This window comes from Gadus morhua, chromosome 2 (assembly GCF_902167405.1).
Source record: "Gadus morhua chromosome 2, gadMor3.0, whole genome shotgun sequence".
NCBI classification, from domain to species: Eukaryota; Metazoa; Chordata; class Actinopteri; order Gadiformes; family Gadidae; genus Gadus; species Gadus morhua.
In genome coordinates, this window is record NC_044049.1 from 15003575 (window position 1) to 15028325 (window position 24751).

At 43.4% G+C, this 24751-nt stretch overlaps 3 protein-coding genes across 5 annotated transcripts; 2 read left to right on the plus strand and 1 right to left on the minus strand.

Moving 5' to 3' along the window:
* Positions 1-4782: 4782 nt before the first annotated feature.
* On the plus strand, positions 4783-18427 carry LOC115557593 (uncharacterized). 2 transcript variants are annotated; one of them, XM_030375523.1, is made up of 3 exons: positions 4783-5055; positions 14728-14822; positions 15422-18427. In XM_030375523.1, exon 3 carries the CDS (start codon positions 16046-16048, stop codon positions 17528-17530), a length of 1485 nt encoding a protein of 494 aa, XP_030231383.1. In that variant the 5' UTR covers positions 4783-5055; positions 14728-14822; positions 15422-16045; the 3' UTR covers positions 17531-18427. The 2 variants fall into 2 exon arrangements, with proteins under 2 accessions (XP_030231383.1, XP_030231391.1); XM_030375531.1 differs by lacking the exon at positions 4783-5055 and having other exon boundaries at positions 14584-14822.
* Positions 9720-11868, plus strand: LOC115557618 (putative nuclease HARBI1). 2 transcript variants are annotated; one of them, XM_030375570.1, is made up of 3 exons: positions 9720-11113; positions 11203-11569; positions 11742-11868. In XM_030375570.1, the coding sequence occupies exons 1-2, from the start codon at positions 10444-10446 to the stop codon at positions 11562-11564; spliced, it is 1032 nt and encodes a 343-aa protein (XP_030231430.1). In that variant the 5' UTR covers positions 9720-10443; the 3' UTR covers positions 11565-11569; positions 11742-11868. The 2 variants fall into 2 exon arrangements, with proteins under 2 accessions (XP_030231430.1, XP_030231421.1); XM_030375561.1 differs by having other exon boundaries at positions 11704-11838.
* Positions 11557-12395, minus strand: LOC115533234 (myb-related transcription factor, partner of profilin-like). The gene is made up of 2 exons (XM_030343631.1): positions 11993-12395; positions 11557-11843 (listed from the first exon to the last, which is right to left on the minus strand). Exons 1-2 carry the CDS (start codon positions 12393-12395, stop codon positions 11587-11589), a joined length of 660 nt encoding a protein of 219 aa, XP_030199491.1. The 3' UTR covers positions 11557-11586.
* Positions 18428-24751: the final 6324 nt, after the last annotated feature.

Below are 24751 nucleotides of genomic sequence, written 5' to 3' on the forward strand. Positions count from 1 at the left end.
GGTCCCAGAGGATGGTATTTTAGATGGCCGCACTGGAGAATTGTTTGGACTGCTCCATCGCCAGGTCTGTGTAGTTGGACAGCATGGCTTCCTGTCGTTGGAGTTCCTCAGAGAAACTGGAGAGCTGGGTTTCTTTCCTCCGGAGTTCATGTGACAGTCTGCGGATATCGTCTTTGAGGTAATTAATTTTGTAGCTGGATAGGGTCATTGGGTGATGTTGTTGACATTGTAGCCTCGGTTTAGGGTATCCTTGGAGTTATAACTCCACTCGGTCGTGACCTGAGCAATCACGATCCTTTGATAAAAACGTGCTCTTACAACTTTGGGAAACTTCAGGACCACCTTGACGTTAATTCCTGGGGTAGATAGTTTCCAAGAATTAACAGTTAACGAATCCAATCGATTAACGATTGTAGCTCTCAGAGCTAAGCTACGTCTAACCTCGCTGTCAGCTGTCACTGTCATCTGTCAGCTAAGCGAGTATCTTTTATTCTAGAGACTCATTGATAATTTTGTGTATTTCTTTTTTCTTTTTTGAATGTCCAAATATGATTTAAGCTTTTCAAATGTGATTATTTTCTAGCTACTCTAGTCCTCTATGACAGTGAAATTAATATATTTAGGTTGTGGACCAAACAAGGCTTTTGAGGACATCACCTTGGACTTTATATTGAACAGAGAATTGATTAATTAATCTTGAAAATGATTAACAGATTAATCTTTGATTAATTATTAGTTACAGCTCACCTCTTTGAATGTCTGCAATCTGGAGATCTTTTTTTCGGGGATCTCACATTTTGCAGTCTTTTGTTGAGCTGCGTGTACACAGTGACCTGCACAAGACATTTAATACATTTTTCAAATCGCTACTAAAAATGTCCAACATGAAACACAGTCATCAACTGGATGCATTTCACTTACCCATGTATGGAGGTCTTGGTCCTGCAGCAATGGCAGCACTATCGTCTTTGCCATTGCTGTTATTTCTGGCTTTGATGGGTTTCGGTGTGATTCTCCATCCCCCTTTGCCCTCAGGATTGAAATTATACTGGTCATGGTGTTGCGAATGAGCCGGCATCTGAGCTCCTTCGACATTTGGCAGTTGCGCTGTTCGCCTGTCTTCAGCAACTCAAAGTAGTGTTTTCTGACTTGCTCAAGTTCTGTGTCTGTGTGCAACACATATTCTGGCGATGATAACTTCACAACCTTTTCAGCGGTTGTGTAGTTTGCAGGACTTGCTTTAGGAGTTGATGTCTGTCGCATGGGTGACGCATTAAAGGAGGAACTGGCCGATAATGTTGAGTGTTCTTGGCCAGACAAATAAAAGATAATGAACTACTGCAAAAAGCAACATTTTTATTTTTTGTGACAACACAAAATGCAATGTAGCATTGACAGCTCTGCTCACGTATAAACAGAGCCGGCGCTGGCCGTTTCGGCGCCCTAGGCGGCTCGAAATCAACTTGCGCCCTGGACAGGTCTTCCGAGCGGGGGGGGGGGGGGGGGGGGGGGTGCTACGGTGACAGTTTCGGGCCGCCCTGGCGATTGCTCCCGCGCCCCCTCCCTTCTCCGTTCGCGTCGTATATTTTAATTGACTGATTAAGGGCGCCCCCAACACATTTGTCGCCCTAGGCGGTCGCCTAGCTCGCCTATGCCGAACGCCGGCCCTGCGTATAAATAAGCAATGTTCCATTTTAGGGGTGAAATCGCTTACATAAACTAACTCAACACCTATCAATTAATCTAAACTGAATTTAACACACATGTTGATTGCCATGCCTGTTCCAAAAACACTGTGCTGTTAGCTCAATGTGCTGCTGCCAATTTAAATAGGTGGTTAGTTTAGTTCACATAACTGACCTCCTCCGACGCACCATGACAGGCCCGCCAGAGCGCTTTTCTCCGTAAAAAGTTCTCAGGGCCTGGGAAAAGATCCCGCAAGTCTTCACGAGACAGGGTGCTCATCATTGTCTCTGTGATGTTTGCAGCTATCAAAAAATTGGAAGACAAACATAGCAAGATGAGGGTTAGGGTTAGGGTTTAAGTGCCCTAGAAGTGAAACTGCTGTTAGAAGTTTACACTTCATTCAATTTAGGTAGCTAGTGCTAACCAGCTTAGTATAGAAATGCAGATACCTCATTGGCTGCTGTTGTATGTCATATATACGTTACTAGAAGAACTAGAGCTGCCATCAACTAAGAATTTTCCTAGTGACCAACAATTGTCATTTGTCGCCATTAGTTGACTGGTCTTCAGTTTATGAATTCAGCGGGAACAAAGTGGCGCAAAAATGTACTTGGCTTTTGGTCTGAACACAACATAATATACAACATTATCCCCAAAGCGCAATGCAGTTCCAAGAATTTTCCTAGTGACCAACAATTGTAATTTGTCGCCATTAGCTGACTAGTCTTCACAGTTTATGAATTCAGCGGGAACAAAGTGGCGCGAAAATTTACTTGGCTTTTGGTCTGAACAAAACATAATATACAACATTATCTCCAAAGCGCAATGCAGTTCCGACAGTATTTGTTTGCTTCAATTAGGCCTTTGCATTACTCTGTTCATATAAGATAAAGAATAATATTTGCATACATTACCCCGTAAAATCGACACTGCGACATCATCCAATTCTTCCATACCGTTAGCTGACTTAGACAGTTAGTTAGCCCACCTCGATGTCTCTGTTCGGCTGCAACGATACACAATAAACACTGAAAACACATTGAAATGTCGAGAACATTCAAAGGGTGTGTGATGTGAACCACAAAGAATGAGCACTGGATACAGCGCTTTAATTTACTTGCAATTAGGGCTGGGCGATATGGGCCAAAATGAATATCTCGATATTTTTTTACTATATCTCGATGCACGATATATATCTCGATATATTTTGAATCTCCTCTAGAGCACATCATAAATGCTCGATTCAACCATGTCTGGCATAATGTTACGTCAGTAATAATTCTAGTATTACTGAAACATAAGTCTGCATGTAGATTAAATGAAACAACATATTGTTTAAACTCATTAGTGCTTTCTATTGGAACAATTTAGAACTTGCACATAAGAAAAGGAAAATCACAGCAAGTTAGATTTACCAAAACAGCATTTATTCAAACCGTTGATTATTTATTAACAGTTTGAATAATAATTATTATATATACACTGCCAGACGAAGGATCCAGTGCTATTCTTTTTCTAAACCAAATCCTCCGTTTCCATCCTTTTTTCTCTCTCTGGCTGTTCTCACTTACCGGTCGGAGGTACACACACCTACAGCAGCGCGCCTTCCAGACTACGTCCCACACGCGCGTCCATGAGAATCTCGTGGACTCGCAATGGGCGGGGGGAGTGAGTGTGTTTAGAGAGCCACAGGAAAGAGCGAGAGAAGGGAACGCTGTGCGTGTAAACAAACCCAGAGAAGCCCAATCCCTATGAGCTCCCCACGCTACGGCCATCCGGAGGGTGCACAGAGCTTTTGGCCGTGATATTATATAAACAATTATATTATATCATATATTATTATATATAGAGCTCCGGGAGTCGCAAACGGCAACAATCACTTTCTCCTCCATGCTGCAGTTCACCCCGGACTGCACTGCACCGAGTTTGACGGTTGAACGCTGGTTGGCTGTTACGTTACACATGTCACTCAGTGGCCACGCTGTTGAACGCTGATTGGCTGTCATCACGCAAAATTCGCATCAAAGTTGAAATATTTCAACTCGAGCGAATTTGTCGCGCCACAAATCCTCGTGAACGCGCTCGCCTGTGCACGGCGAAAGTATGGAGCGAATAAACATTTCGCCCGATACGCGTCTCTACGTTCACTTTGTATGAGATCTTGTCCCCCCGTAGCATGAAAGCACAACGAGTATGCCGGCGGCGGCAAAAAGAAACATTGCGTGCCAATTTGTATTCGGTGTTCGCGACAGGGGCATTTTATACATCCCTTGGAGAACATCTCGCGATACATCGCATATATTCGATATATCGCCCAGCCCTACTTGCAATGAAACACGTCAATCCAAGTTCAAACCCAAATCGGTCTCAAATAACGTTAGTTTACGCCATGGTTTACGCCCCACGTTCTCATTTGCAGCAGCTAGCTGGCGGGTGTAACCATAGTAACGAGTATTTACGGCAGTCTTGCGCTACCGTACCGACCTTTGACCAGTAACCGGCGTCCTCTTGCCTCTGACATCTTTTCTCCAACATGATTAGGCGTTGCTGCATATGCTACATATTTGTGGCATTGACTCTGGCCCCGTTCACACGAAGCCGATTTCATGCCGAAACCGCAAAGGTCTTGTACGGTTCGGCCTTCCGTACACACGAAGCCGGCGAATCCGCTGACCGAAACCGCAAACTTCTGAAACCACCCTCGGAGGTGGTTTCAAATCTACCCGGTTTCATTTTGGATTCGTGTGTACGCCTGAAACCGACTGAAACCGCAAACCATGACGTCATCGCCCCACCCCTCGACCTTCTAGCCAATGGCTCTTAAGCCCGCGGAGTCTCAGAAATCACATGCGAGCATGCGCATAAGGGCAGCCTTTATGCGCATGCTCGCCTCTTCTTCTTATTTCATTTCTTCTGGATTTCTGTACCAGAAGAGGCGCCCCTTATGGGCCTGGAATGTGTACTACAGCGTTTCTACAGATCTACCCGGTTTCGCTTGGCTTCGTCTTTACGGAGATACTTTGAAACCGGATAGATCGAAACCGTAACGGTTTCGCCCGTTTCGGCTTCGTGTGAACGGGGCCTCTGAGACAACTTTTGAGTCACATTAACACCATGCACAGCCGCAACCCTGACTTTCGCGTTGTGTGCGGGATTGATGGCTGTCCAAGTGAGTACAGGGTGTATAACTCCTTTTACTATCACGTGAAGCGGACACACGTGCATCATCTTCTCCAAGTTGAAGCGGCAGAGGAGGAAGGACCGACTCGCCACGGTTTACCTGGAGCAGGTGAAAGGACAGCCGCAAACGACCAAACTAATGCAAACCCTGTGGCTGAAACGGAGGGCTCAAGCATCGTCATTCCAGCGGTAAGTCGCTACACAAGATAAAATGTAACTAAAAATGTATTTAACTTAGGTCAACTGTGCCTGATCTTTTGTCAGTAACGACTAATCGAACCTGTAACGCAAATACAACTAGCCTAAATCGGCTAGTTAATGGTTACATTTATGTTGACAAACGCAGCCTACCGCCCCACAGATTGTCCACTTATGATCAATGTGACCAGACATTACATTACAGGCTAGCGAGCATCAATTAACCTGTATTTAATTGCATACATAAGACTCAGTCGTGATAAACTCACCTTGGCTGAAAACTGTAGTGGAGTGCATATACGTAGATATACTGGACTGCAGCGTTATATCTCTGCCTCCTGCTGCTGCAGCAGAGCAGTCCAGTCAGACAGTTTTTTACTCATCCATCAGTTAAAAATGGTAATCCAATTTTGAAATACGTATTGAAATCAGCAGGGTGAAAGCTAGTTAGCTGACAGAAGGAGGTTTACACATGATGTGTTCAAGGTGGGCTCAGTAAAATGACTATCAGGCAAAGTTAAATAAAATGTCATCATGATGTGTTCAAATGTGTAACGTCGAGAAAAATAAATGTAGGTACACTAAAATAATAGCAGTGTATCTGCTGTTACGTGTCAAAAGTGGCAGCAAAGGCAGACAGAGAGTCATGGATGAGTTACCAATATTTATCTTCAACTTCAGCATTAAGACATGTTATTATTCACAAAGTTACACCAAAAGTCACACGGTTCCCTAAACACAATGTCCATCGCGACCACGGATCGTCGGAGAGCTTCCAAACGATAGGGCATCACGAGGGAGGAAGTGAAGAGTGTTCAAACGATACAAAAACCAAGGCGTCCACGAGAGCGGAGGGAGTGAAGAGACGTCCGCGTCACGAGGGAGGAGGTGAAGAATGTTGGCGATCCAAAAACACGACGTCCACGAAAGCTCAGGGATAGATGTGGCGTCCAAACGAAAGCGCATCCACGGGCGCGGATAGAGTCAAGCCCCCTCTGTCCGTAATTCTCTGCGCTATATACTGCGTGTAATCAGGAATGGGCCAATCACCAATCACCATCGCTAACCACGCATGCTGATCTGATTGACAAAAACAAATTAGATTTCCTTGACCACAAATAAAATACAGAATCATGTCAAAACAAAACAATTCGGAAACAAAGTATCAATGTAGGTTCATAACACCTTCCCCCTTAAAAGGGAACAATTTTATCCGATAGATCAAAATTTTCAGACAGGTCTATCTACAATTTCAACATCTTAACACCGAGATAGACAATCAGCAATGACATTATCTTTACCCTTGATATGCTTGATTACCATATCATACTCTTGCAAAATTAAACTCCAGTTTAACAATCTTCTGTTTTTGTTTCTCATCGTACTCAAAAACACCAAGGGATTATGATCTGTGTATACAATGAGGGGTTTCTGACCCGTACATAAATACACATTGAAATGTTGCAGTGCTAGAATCAAAGCTAATAGCCCTTTCTCAATTGTTGAATAGTTTATCTGATGTCGGTTGAACTTCTTGGAAAAGTATGCAACAGGATGCTCAACATTGTCACTCTCATCATGTTATAACAACACAGCCCCAGCGGCACCATCACTAGCATCAACGGCCACTGAAAATGGCTTACTAAAATCAGGAGACTGGAGTACCGGATAATTACATAACATGGACTTCAGTTTGTCAAATGCCTTTTGGCAAGATTCGTTCCAGACAAAATTCTCTCTTTTCTTGAGCAAGTTTGTTAGTGGCAAGGCGACGTCAGCAAAGTTCTTACAGAACTTGCGATAATGCCCCACCATTCCCAAGAATCGCCTCAGGTCTTTCTTACCCGTGGGAGCAGCAAAAGCCATAATTGTCTGAATCTTAGCATCAACAGGCACCACCTGACCCTGGCCAATAACGTGTCCAAGATAAGTAACATGGGCACATCCAAATTCGCTCTTAGACAAATTGACTGTTAAGTTGGCCTCCCACAGGTTCTCAAGCAGTCTTCCTACATCCTCCAGATGTTTCTCCCAAGTCTCACTCCCCGTCACTAAATCATCAATCTAAGCACTGGTGTTAGGCAAATCTCTGATCACAGAATGAATCATTCTTTGGAATGTGGCTGGCGAATTCTTCATTCCAAATGGGAGAACATTGTATTCGTACAGCCCAGAAGGTGTGACGAAAGCAGAGATTTCTCTACCACGGTCAGTTAATGGAACACACCAATAACCTTTCAAGAGATCAATCTTAGTGAGGAACTTTGACTGCCCTACTTTGTCAACACAATCATCAACCCTTGGGATTGGAAAAGCATCAGTCTTGCTAACAGCATTAACTTTCCTATAGTCAGTACAGAATCTTGCACTGCCATCAGGCTTTGGTACAAGCACACAGGGCGAACTCCAATTGGAGTGTGATGGCTGAATGATGCCATGCTTGAACATGTAAACCACTTCCTCTTCAGCCAACTTAGATTTCTGAGGACTCATCCTATATGGATGTTGTTTTATTGGTTGAGCGTCACCAACGTCAACATCATGGACTGCTACATGGGTTCTCTTAGGAACATCAGGAAACAAATCTTGATACTTGAGCACCAAGTCCCTCATTTGAGCTTGTTGCCAAGGGTCTAAATGTGACAATTTCACCCCAAGGTTCTGCAAAATCTCAGAATTGGACAATTTACAAGGGATGACTTCAGGTTTGATGAAGGGTTCCTCCTCCTGACAATGGTCATCTACAGAACTCTCAACCTGGCTAACAACTGAGACAGCCTGTATAGCTCTGTCATGGTAGCGTTTCAACATGTTGACATGGCACAACTGCCTTGGCTTTCTCCTATCCGGAGTTGTCATAATGTAATTGAGGTCTCTAACCTTGGAATAGATTTCATAAGGACCATGAAATCTAGCCTGCAGGGGATTGGACTGCAGGGGGAACAAAACAAGTACTCTTTCTCCGGGCTTAAATGTCCTTGTCCTAGCCTTGCGGTCATACCAAGTTTTCGTCTTCTCTTGAGTTGCCACAAGATTATCCTTGGCTAGCGCACAGGCTCTACGAAGTCTCTCTTTGAACTTCAGGACGTAATCCAGCAGATTGACATGAGTATCTTTGTTAGTCCACTGCTCACTCAGCAGGGCCAACGGTCCTCTAACCTGGTGAAGTGATCTGTCTAACCCCTAGTTGATAAACAACCTGCTGAAACATTCCGGAGGTGAAATTACTACCCTGGTCAGATTGGATCTCCTTAGGCAGACCAAACGAAGTGAAAAACTTAATCAAGGCCCTAGAAATAGTAACTGCTCTGATATTTCTCAGTGGAATTGCTTCAGGGAACCTCGTTGAGGCACACATGACAGTCAGCATGTACTCATTTCCAGTTCTCGTCCTGGGTAAAGGTCTTACACAATCCACAATAACCCGGGAGAAAGGTTCACCAAAGGCTGGGATCGGTTTCAATGGTGCTACAGGAGGGTCTAACTGGTGTTTACCCACCACTTGACAAGTGTGACAAGTGCGACAGAAGGTTGCAACATCTTTGCGCAAACCTGGCCAGAAGAATTGCTTCATCACCTTGTTAACAGTCTTGTTAACACCAAGATGGCCACCTAGAGGTAAGCTATGTGCCATAGTAAGTATGTCCTTCCTGTAAACTTTAGGTACGACAACCTGATGGACGACTGCCCAATCTTCATTGGCAGGAATATCAGGGGGACGCCATTTCCGCATCAAAACCCCATCTTTAAGATAATAACCAACTGGTACTTTGACAATTTCGTCATCTGGGAGAGCTTTTTCTCTCAATCCAGCAATCTCTGGATCACTGCTTTGCTCAGTGATCAATTGCTTTCTTGAGGAGGATAAATCATCAGCCACTTGTAAATCGTTCCCAGTGTCTTGTGGTGACTTACCACTGTACTTCTCAAAGACTGTGCTAAGAAATGTATCTGACAACTCATCAAAACCTGAACTCTTACTAGAGCCACGATCTGACCCCTGCTCTGAAGGATCATGGTCTTGTTTTAACAAAGTGCTAGATTGCACAGAGTCCTCCTCTTCTTTTGCCTTTTTGGCCATAGCTCGAGTCACTGCACATGAAGGGAAAATATCAATGTCTAAATTAGACTCATCTTCAGTGCTCGGCTTAGAGGTTAACTGAACCGAGGGGACAACTTTCCCACCAGCTAGGTCGTTGCCGAGTAAAAGAGAAATACCTTTGATAGGGAGGCTGGACATAAGCCCCACTTTAACTTGTCCCGTTACTAAGTCTGACTTCAGAAACACAGAGTGCAGAGGTACAGTTACAATTCTCCCCTCAATCCCCTGAACAAGAATGAAGTCACCCATTTCAGTGTCTTCATTTTCACTGGAGGGCAATGCCTCTCCTAACAAAAGCGACTGGGAAGCCCCAGTATCGCGGAGAATTCGAATGGGTTGAGGAGCAGAATTTTCACTTGAAGAAACAAATCCCTCAGACACAAAAGGAAGGAACTCTTCCCTCAGAAGATCAGATTTTTTTGCATTGTCAGGACAAAATGATTCCATAGAACCACACTCAATAGGCATCTATGTCAAAGAGTTCACCAAAGCGTTAGGCGAGGCCTCTTTTTCCTGCTTTCTTCTAAGAGTTAGGCACTCAGACAGAACATGACCTGGGGCCTCATGTACAAAGCTTGCTTACGCACAAAAAAGCTGCGTAAGCAACTTCTCACGCAAACGTTCGGATGTACGAAGACTGACTTGACGTGAGAAAGTGCGGTTCTCCACGCAAACTAAATGCCTGGCTTACGCACATTTCTGCTGCATTGTCAGTTGGCGGCACATAGAGGCAAATCAGCGCAACAACATGAGGCCTACGCGATCACGAGTCAAGAAGTAATATTGCAATATGAGGCGAGTTCAAAGTGGATTTGAACATCGGGATGCGTGATCTTAAATGCACTTCAATAATGCGTTATTGTTGTCGAGACGCATAATGTGACACTGTTGTTAGGCTAAACTTAAACAGACCCATAAAACTAAATTGTCAATATTGGAATGAAAAGGAAATTAAAAGGAACCCCCAGCAATATTATTTTCAGTGATGGCTTGTTTATTAAACGTTACATATTTTCCGGACCACGCATGACATATGATCTCTCTTCACACATTTGTTGTGAAATTCTTGACTGCAATATTATTATATGATGCTGAGTGGATTAAGCGCAAGATTGTTACTTAAAATCAATCCATCAATAAACCAGTCGGCCAATTTCGAATTATGTGTATATTATTGACACCTTGGGTGTATGGGAACAACCTATCGTCAACATGCATCAAATTAAATGAGAATATAAAAGCAGGTGCAAAATGTGGCAATAATCGATAGGTTGACAATGGCAGTGTTGGCCTTATTAGAAGATATTGCGAATGGTCACATTCGAAATGAACGAGTGTTCCGTGATTATTATGATTTTTTGGCTCATGATGATGACTGGCTTATCAGCCGATTCAGATTTCCAAGAGCTATCCTCTTGGAACTATGTACTGAGTTGAGCCCGGGTTTGGAGAGGCAGACGGCGAGGAGTCACGCATTGCCAGTTCCAATACAAGTCCTGACTACGCTTGGTTTTCTAGCAACAGGATCATTCCAGAGGGAATTGGCTGACCGGTCAGGAATGAGTCAGGGAGCTCTGAGCCGCGCCATTCCGCCTGTTTTAAACGGGATCATCCGCATCTCAGCCAGGTATATACGGTTTCCATATGATGCAGTAAACCAAGCAAACATCAAAGCGCAATTTGCAGCGATAGCCGGTTTTCCCAATGTAATCGGAGCGATCGACTGCACACACATTGCAATAAAGGCGCCATCTGAAGGGGAATATGAGTACGTTAATAGGAAACACTTCCATTCCTTAAACGTGCAAATAATCTGTGATGCCCAAATGCGCCTTACGAATATCGTGGCAAGGTGGCCTGGGTCAACCCATGATTCATTCGTCCTGAGAAACAGCTCGGTTGGGAATAGGTTGGAGGCTGGAAGAGTGTGTGATGGGTGGCTAATTGGTAAGCAATTTAAAACACTTTAAAGTGAATTTACTGAAATCTAGACATGTTGGGTAGCCTATGCTGTAATTGTACCTATTACTCCTAAGGAGACAGCGGTTACGCCTTACGGCCATGGCTGTTAACCCCCCTCGCCAACCCACAGACTGTCCGAGAGCAGAGATATAATGATATCCATGCACCCACTCGGACAGTCGTGGAAAGAGCGATAGGGCAGCTGAAGAGCCGGTGGCGCTGCCTTGACCGGAGCGGGGGAATGCTGCTCTATCACCCTGAAAAGGTGTGCCGCATTGTGCAGGCATGTGGGGTTCTGCACAATGTTGCGCACAGGCACGGCGTGCCATTACGCGAGGTAATGGACCTCCCAGAAGACCCAGACCCCGGACCAAACAATGCGCAGCCCAATGTAGAGGCCATTCGAATCCGGCAGCAGTTAATAGGCAGAATATAAAAAAGGTAAACGGAGACAACATTCATTTTTTAACTAGTTCTTTGAATGTGAGACTAATTGCTTGTAAGGCCTCCGTTATTTCTTTGAGGTTCGAATTCATCTCCTGAATTCCCTTAACGATCTCCTCCTGCGAGTCCAGCACAGCGCGAGTTAAAACCCGGCCTTTCCCACTGGCAGCAGAAGGGGGGCAATGGGCAGTGGAGACGGAGACGCCGGACACGCCTGGCTGGGGGTCTTCCTCTGGCACCATCAGCTGTGCGCCACTTGGTCCTTGGCTGTCTGTGATTAAAGAATGTATATAAATTACAATCACATTGAGGAGAACGCGTTTTATTGCTGGCTAAACATTAATCATGTATACGGAAATGCAGGCTAGGGCCTATACTAGCAGGTATAAAAGTTCTTCAAATATATGAAAACAATTGTACCTTCCGTGGGATCCTGGGCCAAGTCGGAATCCCCTTCGGCTGGCGGGACCACGCCAAAAAGGAGCCGATCCCCCAGCACTGCGGCCACCCTCTGCTCGAATAGGGCGAGCTCCCCGACTCCGGCTCCGCTGCCCGTCTGACCCACGCTTCTCCGGTGGGCAGAGACCTTTTTTTTGACATCAACTTTTATGTCCGACCACTTTTTTTTTATATCCGCCACAGTTCGGCTTTCCGCCACAACCTCATTAACAGATTTTGCTACCGATTCCCACGCCAGTTTTTTTGTTTTAGTGCTGATTCCGGAGGAAAGAGAGCCAAACAAGATTTTATTTCTGGCCTCTACCACCGAAATCAGCACTTCCACCTCGCATTCGCTAAAGTTCTTCTTTCTTGCTTTATCCATTATCTCCTTTCTCCTAACAAGCGCACTACTGCAGGCCTGTTTATACTAATTAGCATATTAAATGAGGGAGGAGACTGGGCGGAGAGTCGGGCTCGTGCACGTGCGCACAATTTCACGTTAATTGGGATGTACAAAGAGAATCTGCGTGAAATCGTGCTTACGCAAGGATTGATACATCCAGATTTATTTGTGCGCAGCAGCTTTCCAAATTTTGGCGTCCGCAAAGTTTTACTCAGAAATCCACGCAAGTCTTTGTACATGAGGCCCCTGGTTTTTTACAATAATGACAAATAGGGCCTGTGGGGGCCTCTTTCTTGGTGTCACTGAACTTGTTCTTAATATAAGCACTTCTCTCCCTAACATCCGTTGCATGTGCGAAGTATGGTTTACTACCACTCTTCGTAGGTGGATATAGCCTATCATGAGACCCAAACTTAGATTTGTGCGTGAGTGAATACTCATCTGCAAACTTAGCAGCTTCACGTAGTGTGGACGCATCTTTCTCATCAAGATAAGACTTAATATCATCCTTCACACACCGCTTAAATTCCTCAACCAGCATCAAGTCTTTCAACAATCTGACATCATTATTGACAGCTTTAGATGCACACCAACGCTCAAAGAACACCTCTTTGTCATGAGCAAATTCAACATATGTCTGGTCATCAGTCTTTCTGAGACCACAAAATTTCTGCCTATATGCCTCTGGAACCAGCTCGTAAGCTGTCAAAATGGCTTGCTTAACCACATCATAACTTGAGGCATCATCAACAGACAACGCTGAATAGGCTCGTTGTGCTTTTCCTTTTATCACACTTTGCAGCATCAAGGGCCAATATTCTGTAGGCCACTTTAAACACTCAGCCACTTTTTCAAAATGCTGAAAATATTTGTCAACCTCCAGCTCATCAAAAGGAGGCACTAACCTCACTTCTCTGCTAGCACTGAATCTATTTCCCCTTAATGGTTCTGCTTTTTCTAGCTTTGCCAACTCAAGTTGTTTTTCTAATTTTTCTCTTTCCAGTCCAATTCTTTCCGCTCAATCAACATTCGTTATTTTTCCATTCTTTCATGTCTTTCTCTTTCTTTTTCTCTATCCTCTGTCTCCTTCCAATCTCAATTTCTCCAGTTCAAACTGCCTTTCTTCTTTTTGTCTTTCATTCTCCAACTGAATTAGGCGAATTTTTAACTCAGTTTCAGAGCTAGGCTTAGGTTGAGGGTCACCATCAACGTCTACAAACGGAGCTAAGTCTTCACTTGTGAACTAAGACTCATCATACAAATGTTGTGCTATTAACTTGAAAATCTTTTGTGTAGCTTGCATTCACCTTAACTAGGTTCAGCGATTTTGCAACTTCCAATAAGTCCGTTTTTTTTAACTCCTGCAGACCCGTAACAGTAGGTAACTCCAAAAACTCTTGCACTGCTGCTGCCATGATTATGAAATTGAATTCTCAAAATTGCTTAATGCCAAAGACTCATCAAAACCGGTTCAGATCCCGGACGAGCCCCCAATTATGTTACGTGTCAAAAGTGGCAGCAAAGGCAGACAGAGTCATGGATGAGTTACCAATATTTATCTTAAACTTCAGCATTAAGACATGTTATTATTCACAAAGTTACACCAAAAGTCACACGGTTCCCTAAACACAATGTCCATCGCGACCACGGAGCGTCGGAGAGCGTCCAAACGATAGGGCATCACGAGGGAGGAAGTGAAGAGTGTTCAAACGATACAAAAACCAAGGCGTCCACGAGAGCGGAGGGAGTGAAGAGACGTCCGCGTCACGAGGGAGGAGGTGAAGAATGTTGGCGATCCAAAAACACGACGTCCACGAAAGCTCAGGGATAGATGTGGCGTCCAAACGAAAGCGCATCCACGGGCGCGGATAGAGTCAAGCCCCCTCTGTCCGTAATTCTCTGCGCTATATACTGCGTGTAATCAGGAATGGGCCAATCACCAATCACCATCGCTAACCACGCATGCTGATCTGATTGACAAAAACAAATTAGATTTCCTTGACCACAAATAAAATACAGAATCATGTCAAAACAAAACAAAACAATTCAGAAACAAAGTAACAATGTAGGTTCATAACACTGCACATTAATATGCAAACATTTAGAAGTTACTTTTCTAAACAACTGCTTAATTTTATATGCAGTAATTGAAAAAATTAATTCACTTTGATTAGTTTAATTTATTTAGTTTAATCATTAGTTAGGTAAATCAGTTACCAGACTTCATTGAAAAAAGGTGAGACAGTGTGTGACAGGAAGTTGTCTCCGTATTTTCCCTGTTTTAATAGATATGTTTGTTAATCTCTTTCAGAGTGGATTTCAAGAAGATGGAGAGGGTCTCACGAATGTTGACCTTTCTAAACATGCAACTGCATTTCTTCTTCAAGCCAGAGAAACCCATCGACTGTAATTTTCCAATTAATTATATTTCATTTTTAGTTGCAAGCTTAAAAACAATAATCTTAAACTGTAAAATGACTTGGCCACTGTTCAGTCCTGGCATCTTGGTTGATCCGATCACAGGACGACAGCTGTCAGAGAAACACCTGACATTAGAATGTGTTTCCACATGGTTCTTCAGTGACCACTTGTGATCGGATCTCATTTCCCCTCTATATATGCAAATGGAAACATTTGCATATATAGCAAATACTTTGCTTACAAAATCTGCCCATCCACTATATTTGTTGAGCATGAGCTAAGAATAGAGACAACATAGTACACCCAACACTAACACTTTTATTTAGCACCGTCCACTTGTTATCCTATTGCTCAAACACATTTTAAGACCAAGTGTAAACAAGGTCTTTAAGTTGCGGAAGGCAATATATTATTTCATGAAAGTTTTGCTGGAAATAGCCTATTTGGATCATTGCATGTTACTAATAATATGTAATTGAGGAGTTAATTTAAAAAAAAAGTGTCTGAGTTTGTATGTTGACTGCATTTTTATATGAATTTTATAATCTAGTATTTTTTTTGTTTATCTGTTTTCTACTCCCCAGAGAGCTGTTAACCATATGGTGAGTGGAGTCCAGCAATATCAGGCCGCATTATTGGAGCACCTAAAACTGCAAATGAGCGACATGATTGAGAGACATTCTGGGGACCTGGATCAACTAAAGAGTGATGCAATGGGGATATTTGACCAGTTTGTTGACCCTTTCTGTCAAATTGCTTCCACCCATTTGCAGGATAAGACCATCAAAGAACTGTTAAAACCAGTTGAACCAGAGATTGTTGTCGCAAAACAAACAGTATGTTATGTGAAACATGGAGACTCCAGAGTTCTTACCATTAAGGACCATTGTTTTCATTATATACCGTTGGTGAAAAGTTTGGAGCAGCTGCTATCACATCCAAGAACAATTGCAATGATTGATGAGAGACCAAAGACGTGCAAGGATGGATTTTTTCATGATTTCATTGATGGAGACATTTTTAAGTCACACCCACTGTTTTTGAAATTTCCCACAGCATTGCAGTTGGTTTTATATACAGATGAAATTGAGCTATGCAATCCTCTTGGATCTTGTGTAAACAAAAACTAATTGTTATTGATTTATTACACCTTAGGTAATATCAACCCTAAATACAGATCAAGACTTGCCGCTATTCGTCTGCTTGCCATGGTAAAATCAAAAGATCTTTCTCATTGTGGTATTGATAAGATAGTTGAGAGGATTAACCGTGATTTAACTGAGCTGCGTGATGGTGTCCAGGTTGTCACTGCAAAAGGTGAGAAGACAATTTATGGGGCACTTATGTCTGTGTGCGGAGACACTCTAGCTCAGCATGAAGTGGCTGGATTTAAGATAGGAGTGGGATTTGCCTACAGTAAATGCAGGCACTGTGAATGCAACTTTGAAGACATGCAGGGGCAATTTAATGAAGATTTGTTTGTTAAAAGGACAATGGCAAGTCATAACAGTCAATGTAATGACATTGAGAAGACAAATACTGACTTTCTAAAAACGACCTATGGCATAAATAGGAGAAGCAAATTAACAGAATTTCCTCACTTTGATATAATCAATCAAACCCCACAAGACATCATGCATGTCATTCTTGAAGGTGTTGCCCCATATGAAATCAAATGTGTTTTAAAGCATCTTCTTTCAGGACACATGGCCTTAGATGCATTCAACAGTGCAATTATTGGTTTCCCTTATTCTCCTGTGGATGCAAGGGATAAGCCTTGCCCCACATCTGTCAATACACTGTCATCAAATGACAATAAATTGAAACAGTCAGCTGGGCAGATGCTGGTTTTGTTAAAGATTCTGCCTTTTCTTATTGATAAAATTGGAGAAAATGATTACACACAAATGCTACTTAAGTTGTTAGAGATAGTCAAAATTCTGTTTTCACCTATTATTGCTCTCTCAACTCTTTCAAGGCTGAAGCTTTTAATAGAGCAACATTTAAAACATTTCAAACAACTGTTTCGAGATGCAAATATTATACCTAAACAACATTACTTGCTGAATCTTCCTTCTCAGATTAAGGCACTTGGTCCTACAGTGAGGCATATGTGCATGCGCTTTGAGTCAAAGCATTGCTTTTTTAAGCAGTGGGCTTTGAAAGTAGTTTTAAAAATATCACTTGTGAAGCACGACCAACTTTATGAATGTAGTCAGAATGTGCATGAGAATCATCCAATTTGTTCAAGTAAAGCTGACATGGGCCCAGCCTCGGAGGTGAAAAATGTTCACTATGTAGAAGTAAAGATTAAAGACTTCTTAGGAATAGAGCGCTTTGAACATATAGTTTCAGTAAATTGGATTATGCAACATGGAAATAAGCATTCATGTGGGAAATCTTTGGTTATTTCTAATGTCATCAATGATACCCCAGAGTTTGCACTTGTGAAATGCATTTATATTTTAAATGCTTCAGTGTATTGTTTTGAATGCCAACCTCTCTCTACAGTTGGGTGGAATGATCATTATTTAGCTTACGAGGTAGAAGTTCCCGACCTAGCTCAAGCCAATATTTTCATGGATGCTGAAAAGCTTGTTGATTATACACCATACTACTATGTAAACTTCCATAATAGCAAGTACATTCCACTGAAGTATGATCTCTCAGACATCCTCAAACATCATTCTTGAGTGTATTGAGTGTGGGTATTTGGGCAGATTTTTTTTTTTAAGCATTGAAAAACACTTATTTATGACAGCATTTATTTTTATTTGTTACTTTTGTAATAATGTGGTGCAGTATGTCCAGAGGGAAACAGAACAGAGGAGGTAACATAATTCCAGCTTTTGCCTCTGTCTTTTTTACACATCACAGCGACATGGTTTGATGGAAATGTAAGAAAAATAGCCACACTGTACTGTGCATTGTGAGTTGAATTGGGCATGTTGACCTGCAGTTTTGTTTTCTCAATTCAAGTTAAATCTATTTCTTGAAACAAGACGATTCATCTTTTACAAATAAGCTCGTTTAACCTGAGATATAACTCAAAACAAGATGTTTTCAAGACAGTTTCACTTAACAATATATTCAAGATGCACTGTCTAAAAACAAGCTCCTTTTATCACTTACATTTTGCTCTTTAGGTGATTTTGTCTTATATTAAGTGTGATGAGATATTTTGACTAGAAATTAGAAAAATATACTCAATAATTTTAAAATTACAAAAATTATCTTTTGTTTGTGAATCAGGGTTTTGTCACTCTCGACTGAAAATTTCCATCTTCTCCACACCTATAGCAAAAAACATGGTTAGAAATAAAACTAACCTTGCATCGCATGAATCATCGCATTTTAAGGGACTACTTTCTCGGTAATGGAGCCGGTAACCTAGTTATCAGTCCGCAGCTGCCATAGCCTACTATCAGGAATATAAACATTGCTGCTGAGACACAGCAAATCCCTCAAAATGCTAGCCAATGAGATGAATGCTCATAGCGTCTCTATGTGCAGCCTTCGGGTCCTCCGTTAGCCAATTGGATAAATGCTCATAGCTTCATATATTGCCGGGGAGGGATTACATTGTAATGAGTTGAAGGCGTCAGCAGCTGAAGCCAAAGTCACTGACCGTTCATCAAAAATCAACGAGCTCGGAGTGAGAATGTGCTGCTATAGTCTGGCGTTATAATTGATTTACCTTGGGTGTATTGTGGAGTGGGTAAGACTGTTTTGTTAGCAAGCTAGCATTGCCCGTTGCCTTGCGCTAGCCTAGCACGAGCGAATTCTGCAACTAGAAGGACTGAATGAAATGTGTTAAACTGTCTCCAATGATAAAGAACACCAAGGCTAACTTGGGAATCAGGTCCTATGTCCAAAATTCTGAACTACCCCTTTAATTGGGCAAAGCTATAGTCTCAGCTGGTTCATAAAGCAGGTACTAACTAAGGATAGGCATGATGATCCTGTCTGTGTATGAGAGTGTGCGCGCCTGTGTGGGGCACGCCCTATGGGTCCTTGTAAAGATGTAGTAGGCCAAACTATCAGCCAAATGCAGTTTAAAATGAATTTATTCAGACTATCATCAATAATAATCATTTTCAGTCATTCCAGCAGCAGCTTGTGGTCCTAAAACATCTTTTTAGTGGCAATATTCTGGTCTGCTCAACATAATTGCAGAGACCAGTGTTACGACCCAGGGTCGTATGTGGTATTTTTCAGTGTTGTATGTATTTCGTCTGTGCTGTGGTTCCTCCCGGCCTGAGGGTGGTGTTACCACCCTTAGGCTCTCTCCCTCGCCAGGTGCTGTTCCTCCCGGCCTGAGGGTGGTGCTACCACCATTGGTGTTTCTCCAGGTGCTGGCTGTCGATTGGTGCAGGGGCTGGAGGAGCTACTATAAATGGCCGCCGCTGGAGACAATCATTCTCCTTCTCTCGACCCTGCTCCCAACTGCACCAGGCTGTATCATGTGGTGTTGTATTGTCTTGTGCTGTGATAGGTCATAACTTTAGCAGTCTAGGTAAACATAGGGGTGAGTAGCTGGTTTGGTTTACCGTTGTTTTCTCCTGTTTATCACGTAGGGAGTCAGTGAGAATCCTGTAAACTTGGCTTTCTTTGGTTTGTCGGTTAGGGAAGTTAGTTTTGGGTCAGATTGTTTTTGTTTGTTGTTTTGGCTATGCTCACCCCGAGGCTCCAACAATTGAATAAACCTATGCTAGACTGCAGCCCTGTGTGCCTGGTCGTCCTTGGGAGTGGGGAAAAGAGGGGAGCACCATTTGTTATGTCCGGTACCCCTAGGCTGGTCGTAACACCATTGAGACTGCTCCCTAACTTGTAGTCTGACCTTCATTCGCCCAACATGACAACATGAAATTGAATACAACTGAAGTCCTAGATAGTCTGAGCTTGTGGTTTGAGGGAAATTATATGAATCTCAATCTGTGCCTCTGCATTAATTTTCCTCACAGAAGATACACCCCACCCGTCTAGAGAGGTACACACAACTTTCTTCATCAGCCCTCAAAAGGAGGCCATCCACTGAAGGTTCTTTGACACCACCCTCCAAACAAACCAAGCTGTGGGAGACTCGTTGAGGGAAGCCTTGGATTCGTTATCCAAGGCTTGCACCCACCACACATCGTTCAGCAACAGGGCTTCATTGAGCTTTTGCAACATCAGCCAAATACAAATGTCATGACGCGCAATACGGTTGTAAACCAAAGTCTGGACGGCACACTGTCGCGGTTTCATTGGTGTCACTGCGCACTGGTTTAACCCCCAGACCATTCAGAGATCCTGTGCTGCCCTGGCATGCAAGCAACTCAAAGGGTCACATACCTTTTAAGCCCTGGCTGTTGCCTTGAATGATATTCACACAGAATTCAATATCAGAGAGAAGATCGTTCGCACTACAACCGACAACGGATTGAACTTCCTGAAAGCCTTCAGAGTTTATGGGCAGACTGACGAGAACAACAATCCTGAACCTGTAGGAGAGGGTGATGGAGAAGAGGATGATGGTGGCCAAAATGATGATTCCGATGAAGAGGAAAGCGTTGAGGGTGTTGAATTTGTTGATGCCGGAGCCCTGTTGAAAGAAGATGACTACTTGGAATACCAGCTACCTAGCACCATCGCTTGCGCCTGCCACCTACTCAATTTTGTGTCAACAGTTGATGCTTCTAAAGCAGAGAGCAACCCATGTTACAAGCGTGTGGCAAGGTCCACATTTTCCAAATGCTCTAGCTTGTGGAACAAAAGTGCAAGATCAAGCACTGCAGCTGAAGTAATTGAAGACCACTGTAAAGTAAAACTCGTAAGGCCTGTGCCGACAAGGTGGAATTCACTCTTTTCAGCTGTAGAAAGAATAGTGAGAATCACAAGAGAACAAGGAGAATGAGCCCTTGCAGCTGTCTGCACTGAATTAGATACAGCTAATTAAGTGCTTGTTTTTCTGCCTTTCAGTTAATGAAGTGATTAACAATAGATTAAGTCAGTTTTATACTTTGAATACCGTAAAACACTATGCCAATATGCAGTCTCCATATTTACTATGGATGTGATTTGTAGAAAGCAACACAACTTCCTTTCTAAAAGTCTCAGATTACTATTTTTCCTTTTTAAGTATCAGTCCCTCCAGTTGAAGGTGCTACATCAAGTAGGCTTAATGTTGCATGTTGTGTTTTTCTTTTCTTCTTTGTACAGGTTTACTCCAGTGGAACTCGCATTTCTTGCAGAATATGCCAAGACAATGTCTCCAGTTGCGAAGGCACTTGACGTTCTCAAAGGAGAAACAAGCGTGCAGATGGGATGGTTGGTCCCCACTATTACACTACTTGGATCCAAGCTCACCTTTGCGACGCCTCCAAGTTTTGTGAACCTTTAATTGCAGCACTTCTCATAGGCCTGGACAAACGCTTCGGAGAGATGCTTGCCGATCCAGAGCTGATCGCCGCAGCCATTCTAGTTCCGAAATTTAAGACCTGCTGGACAAGTGAGGAAAATATCCTCAAATGTGGTAAGTGTCTCAGTTCTCAACTTCCTCTTCAGTACTAGTTCTGGGACACACACACACACACACACACACACACACACACACACACACACACACACACACACACACACACACACACACACACACACACACACACACACACACACACACACACACTTACTGACATACACACAATACTGACATCTAAATTGTCCTGATTTTAGTTTTTTATTCCACAGGCCTTGACTATATCAGAAGCCACTTGGACTGTCAGGCCGAGAATCACGTCAGTGAGGGCAGTGAGAAGACTGGCCCTCTTGAAACGTCCTAGCAGTTGGATGCGTACCTGGGGTGCCAAGGAGACACAGTAGAGGTACTGAAGACCTTCCCAGCTGTGTAACAGCTATCACTCAAGCTTAATACAGCACTCCCTGCCTCAGCAGCCTGTGAAAGACTGTTTAGTGTTGCAGGGCTGATTTCAGTCCAAAAAGAGCATGCATTGGCTCGAAGAACTTTGAGAACCAGTTGCTTTTGCGGCTGAACAAAGCCTATTGGTAACTCTTTGTTGCATGGTCTGTGCTTAACTGATGTAGATGCTGGTGTAGATATTGTGTTTTTTTTCAGGAAATGTTTAATCACTAGCAAAAGTCAGCTGGGCACTGCTGATTTGTTATGGTGCGTCCCAGTTCGCCAAGTTCTTACTCGTTACATCTTAAATTCCTGCAGCTAAGCTTGGATACATACATTTTCATTCCCAATAAAGGCTTTTGATAACATGCCTCTGAAGTTTGCCTTTCTGCACCAGTCCAATACTTACAGGGAACTAGTCATCATATCTTCCGCTCCATGAAATACATTTTAATGATCAGTAGTACACATATATGGTTCTTTAATGTATTTGCATTTTACTAATATGCGTTAATTTTCCATGGGCATGAATGTGTCTGAAACGGGTGAATTTTTTTTCAACATTAACATTAGTCATTAGATGGCCCTTAGAAAAAAGAAATTGGGGGGAAGTGGGGCAGTGTGCTATGGAGGTGTGTGTGTGTCACTAATTCACGGATGGGATAAATGCAGAGACCAAATTCCTTGTATGCGTGAGCATACTTGCCAAAAAAGCTGATTGTAATTCTATAGGCCCCTGTGGCACGGCCTAAGCTTTTGTTCTTAATGGCATTTTTTCCCCCTTGCATTACTTTTACTTTAATACTTTAAGTAGTTTTGAAACCAGTTCTTTTGTACTTTTACTTAAGTAAAAAGCTTTAGTTGATACTTCAACTTCTACAGAAGTATTTTAAACGCTAGTACCTATACTTCTACTTGAGTAATGAATGTGAATACTTTTGACACCTTTGGATAGGGCCTATTGGTTTTTAGTTTGTTTAGTTGTTATTGTTTTTTTTTTGTAAGTCCAGTGACGGGGATTGCTGGCATTTTGCCATTGATCCGCTGGCAATCATTAGCATATTGACAGAATCTTTAGCTAATATATAGAAGCTATTTTATTTTCTTGGCGTCAATAATCATGTCGCAAAAGAGAATATTGGATTTATTCTCTCAAACTTCCTCTGAGGCTGCTAAACGCCCCAGAGACACAGACGGATACAGGAGAAGACAATGGGACAGTCACAGTACCTTTACAACCTGCTCCAGCTCCTCCCAGATGTGTGCCGGTAGAGGGACAGCACCAGCTAGCCGGGCCACACGGAGTCGGGACTAGTAGTAGGCCTACTCTTCCCACAACGTGTCCTGAGCCCACTCGAACGGCAGTCATTCAGACCATCAGCGAACTATGTTTTCCCTGCCAAAAAAATCCCTGGGGAGAGCTTCACTCGCTCCTGTAGGGCCACCTGGTTCCAACAGTGGCAGTGGCTGGAGTACAATGGAGATTGCGACAGCATAGTTTGCGGTGTGTGCAGGTCAGCGGCCAAGAGCAAGTTGATCAAAGGAACAGACGGCCTATTTTTGAAAGAGAAGGGGTTTTGCAACTGGTGAAAGGCCACTGAGAAAATAAAACACGAATGGTCCCGCACCCAGTCCGATGCAACACAGAGATTGGCTGCACTTCTGCAAACGCCAATAAATGCATACGATTATTGGGGCGCCAGGGACTCCCATTGAGAGGGGATGCATCCCGGGATGGTGTGTTGTGGCAGAGTGAGGCATGAGCCCGTCATGGAGTCGTGGTTGCAGAGGGGAAACAACTGGATGTCTAATAACGTCCAAAATGAAATAATTGAACTTTTCTCTCATAAAATTCTGCGAGAAATTGCAGCTAAAGCAGCATCAAGCCCCTTTTTTTGCATAACGGCTGACGGCCTCTTTCTGAGCAGTTTTCCTGCAACATTCAGTTTTCAGTTTAAGGACCTGCACGTTCAGAACTACTTTCTCGGGTTCTACAATGCTCCGGACACCACAGCCAACATGTTGATTTTGTGCATCAAAGATGTTCTTGTGCTCCTCAATATCCCAATGGAAAGGTTGAAAGGATATTGTTTTGATGGAGCCAGCAACATGTCGGGACGATTCAAGGGGGTGCAGGCCAGGCTGAAGGAAGTGCGTCCCGACTCTGCATGTGCACGGCGCCAACCACACTTTGGATCTAGTGCTGCAAGAGGTTGCAAGGGGTGTGTGCCTGGTTGCTGACACACTTAACTTCGTACGTGAGGTTACAGTGTTGATCAATGAATCTGCCACGAGAAGGCCACGAGAGGCCCTGTATACCTCCCTATTTGGATGCGGGATGTGATCAACCTGCTTGCCCTGTGTCCAACGCGATGGTGCGTAAGGGTTGTGGCTCTGTCACGTCTTCTTGCAGGGAATGGCGAAATGCTGGAGACATTCAGGACCATGGAGAGTGACACAACTGTGAAGGGGGAGACGCGTGCTAAAGTGGCAGGGCTCCTCAGTAATGCCACCAAAACGCGCACCCTATTTGGGTTGCTTTTATGTGTAACGGTTTTCACTCCATGCAAAGCAGTAGCACGTACTCTGCAAGGCACCAAAGTTACAGCCCTGGGGTCAGTTGAATCCGCAAACTTGCTCTGCAAGCGACTGAACACTCTGCGTCAGGATGCCACATTCAACGACCTAGTCGCCAAGACCAACGAGTACAGGGAACGCTTTGATCTAAAGCCACCACATCCACCGCGAATCACCAATACCCCAGCCCACTTTCGTCATACCCAAGTGGAGGAAGAGCAGGAGTTGAGCAGCGGTGCAGCAGGTAAAAAAATTAAACATTTGAGGTTAAATTGTTGTTCTTCTGTCGGTGGCTTAGCTAAGCGACCGCCAACAGTATCCTGTTAACTTCCTCAATTAATTGCTAGCTACCACAACTCTCGCAGCCTTCTCTCCGGGCACGCAGCAAGCTACATCCTTTGTAATAGATTCATGCGCGACTGAATTTTCCCGCTGTACA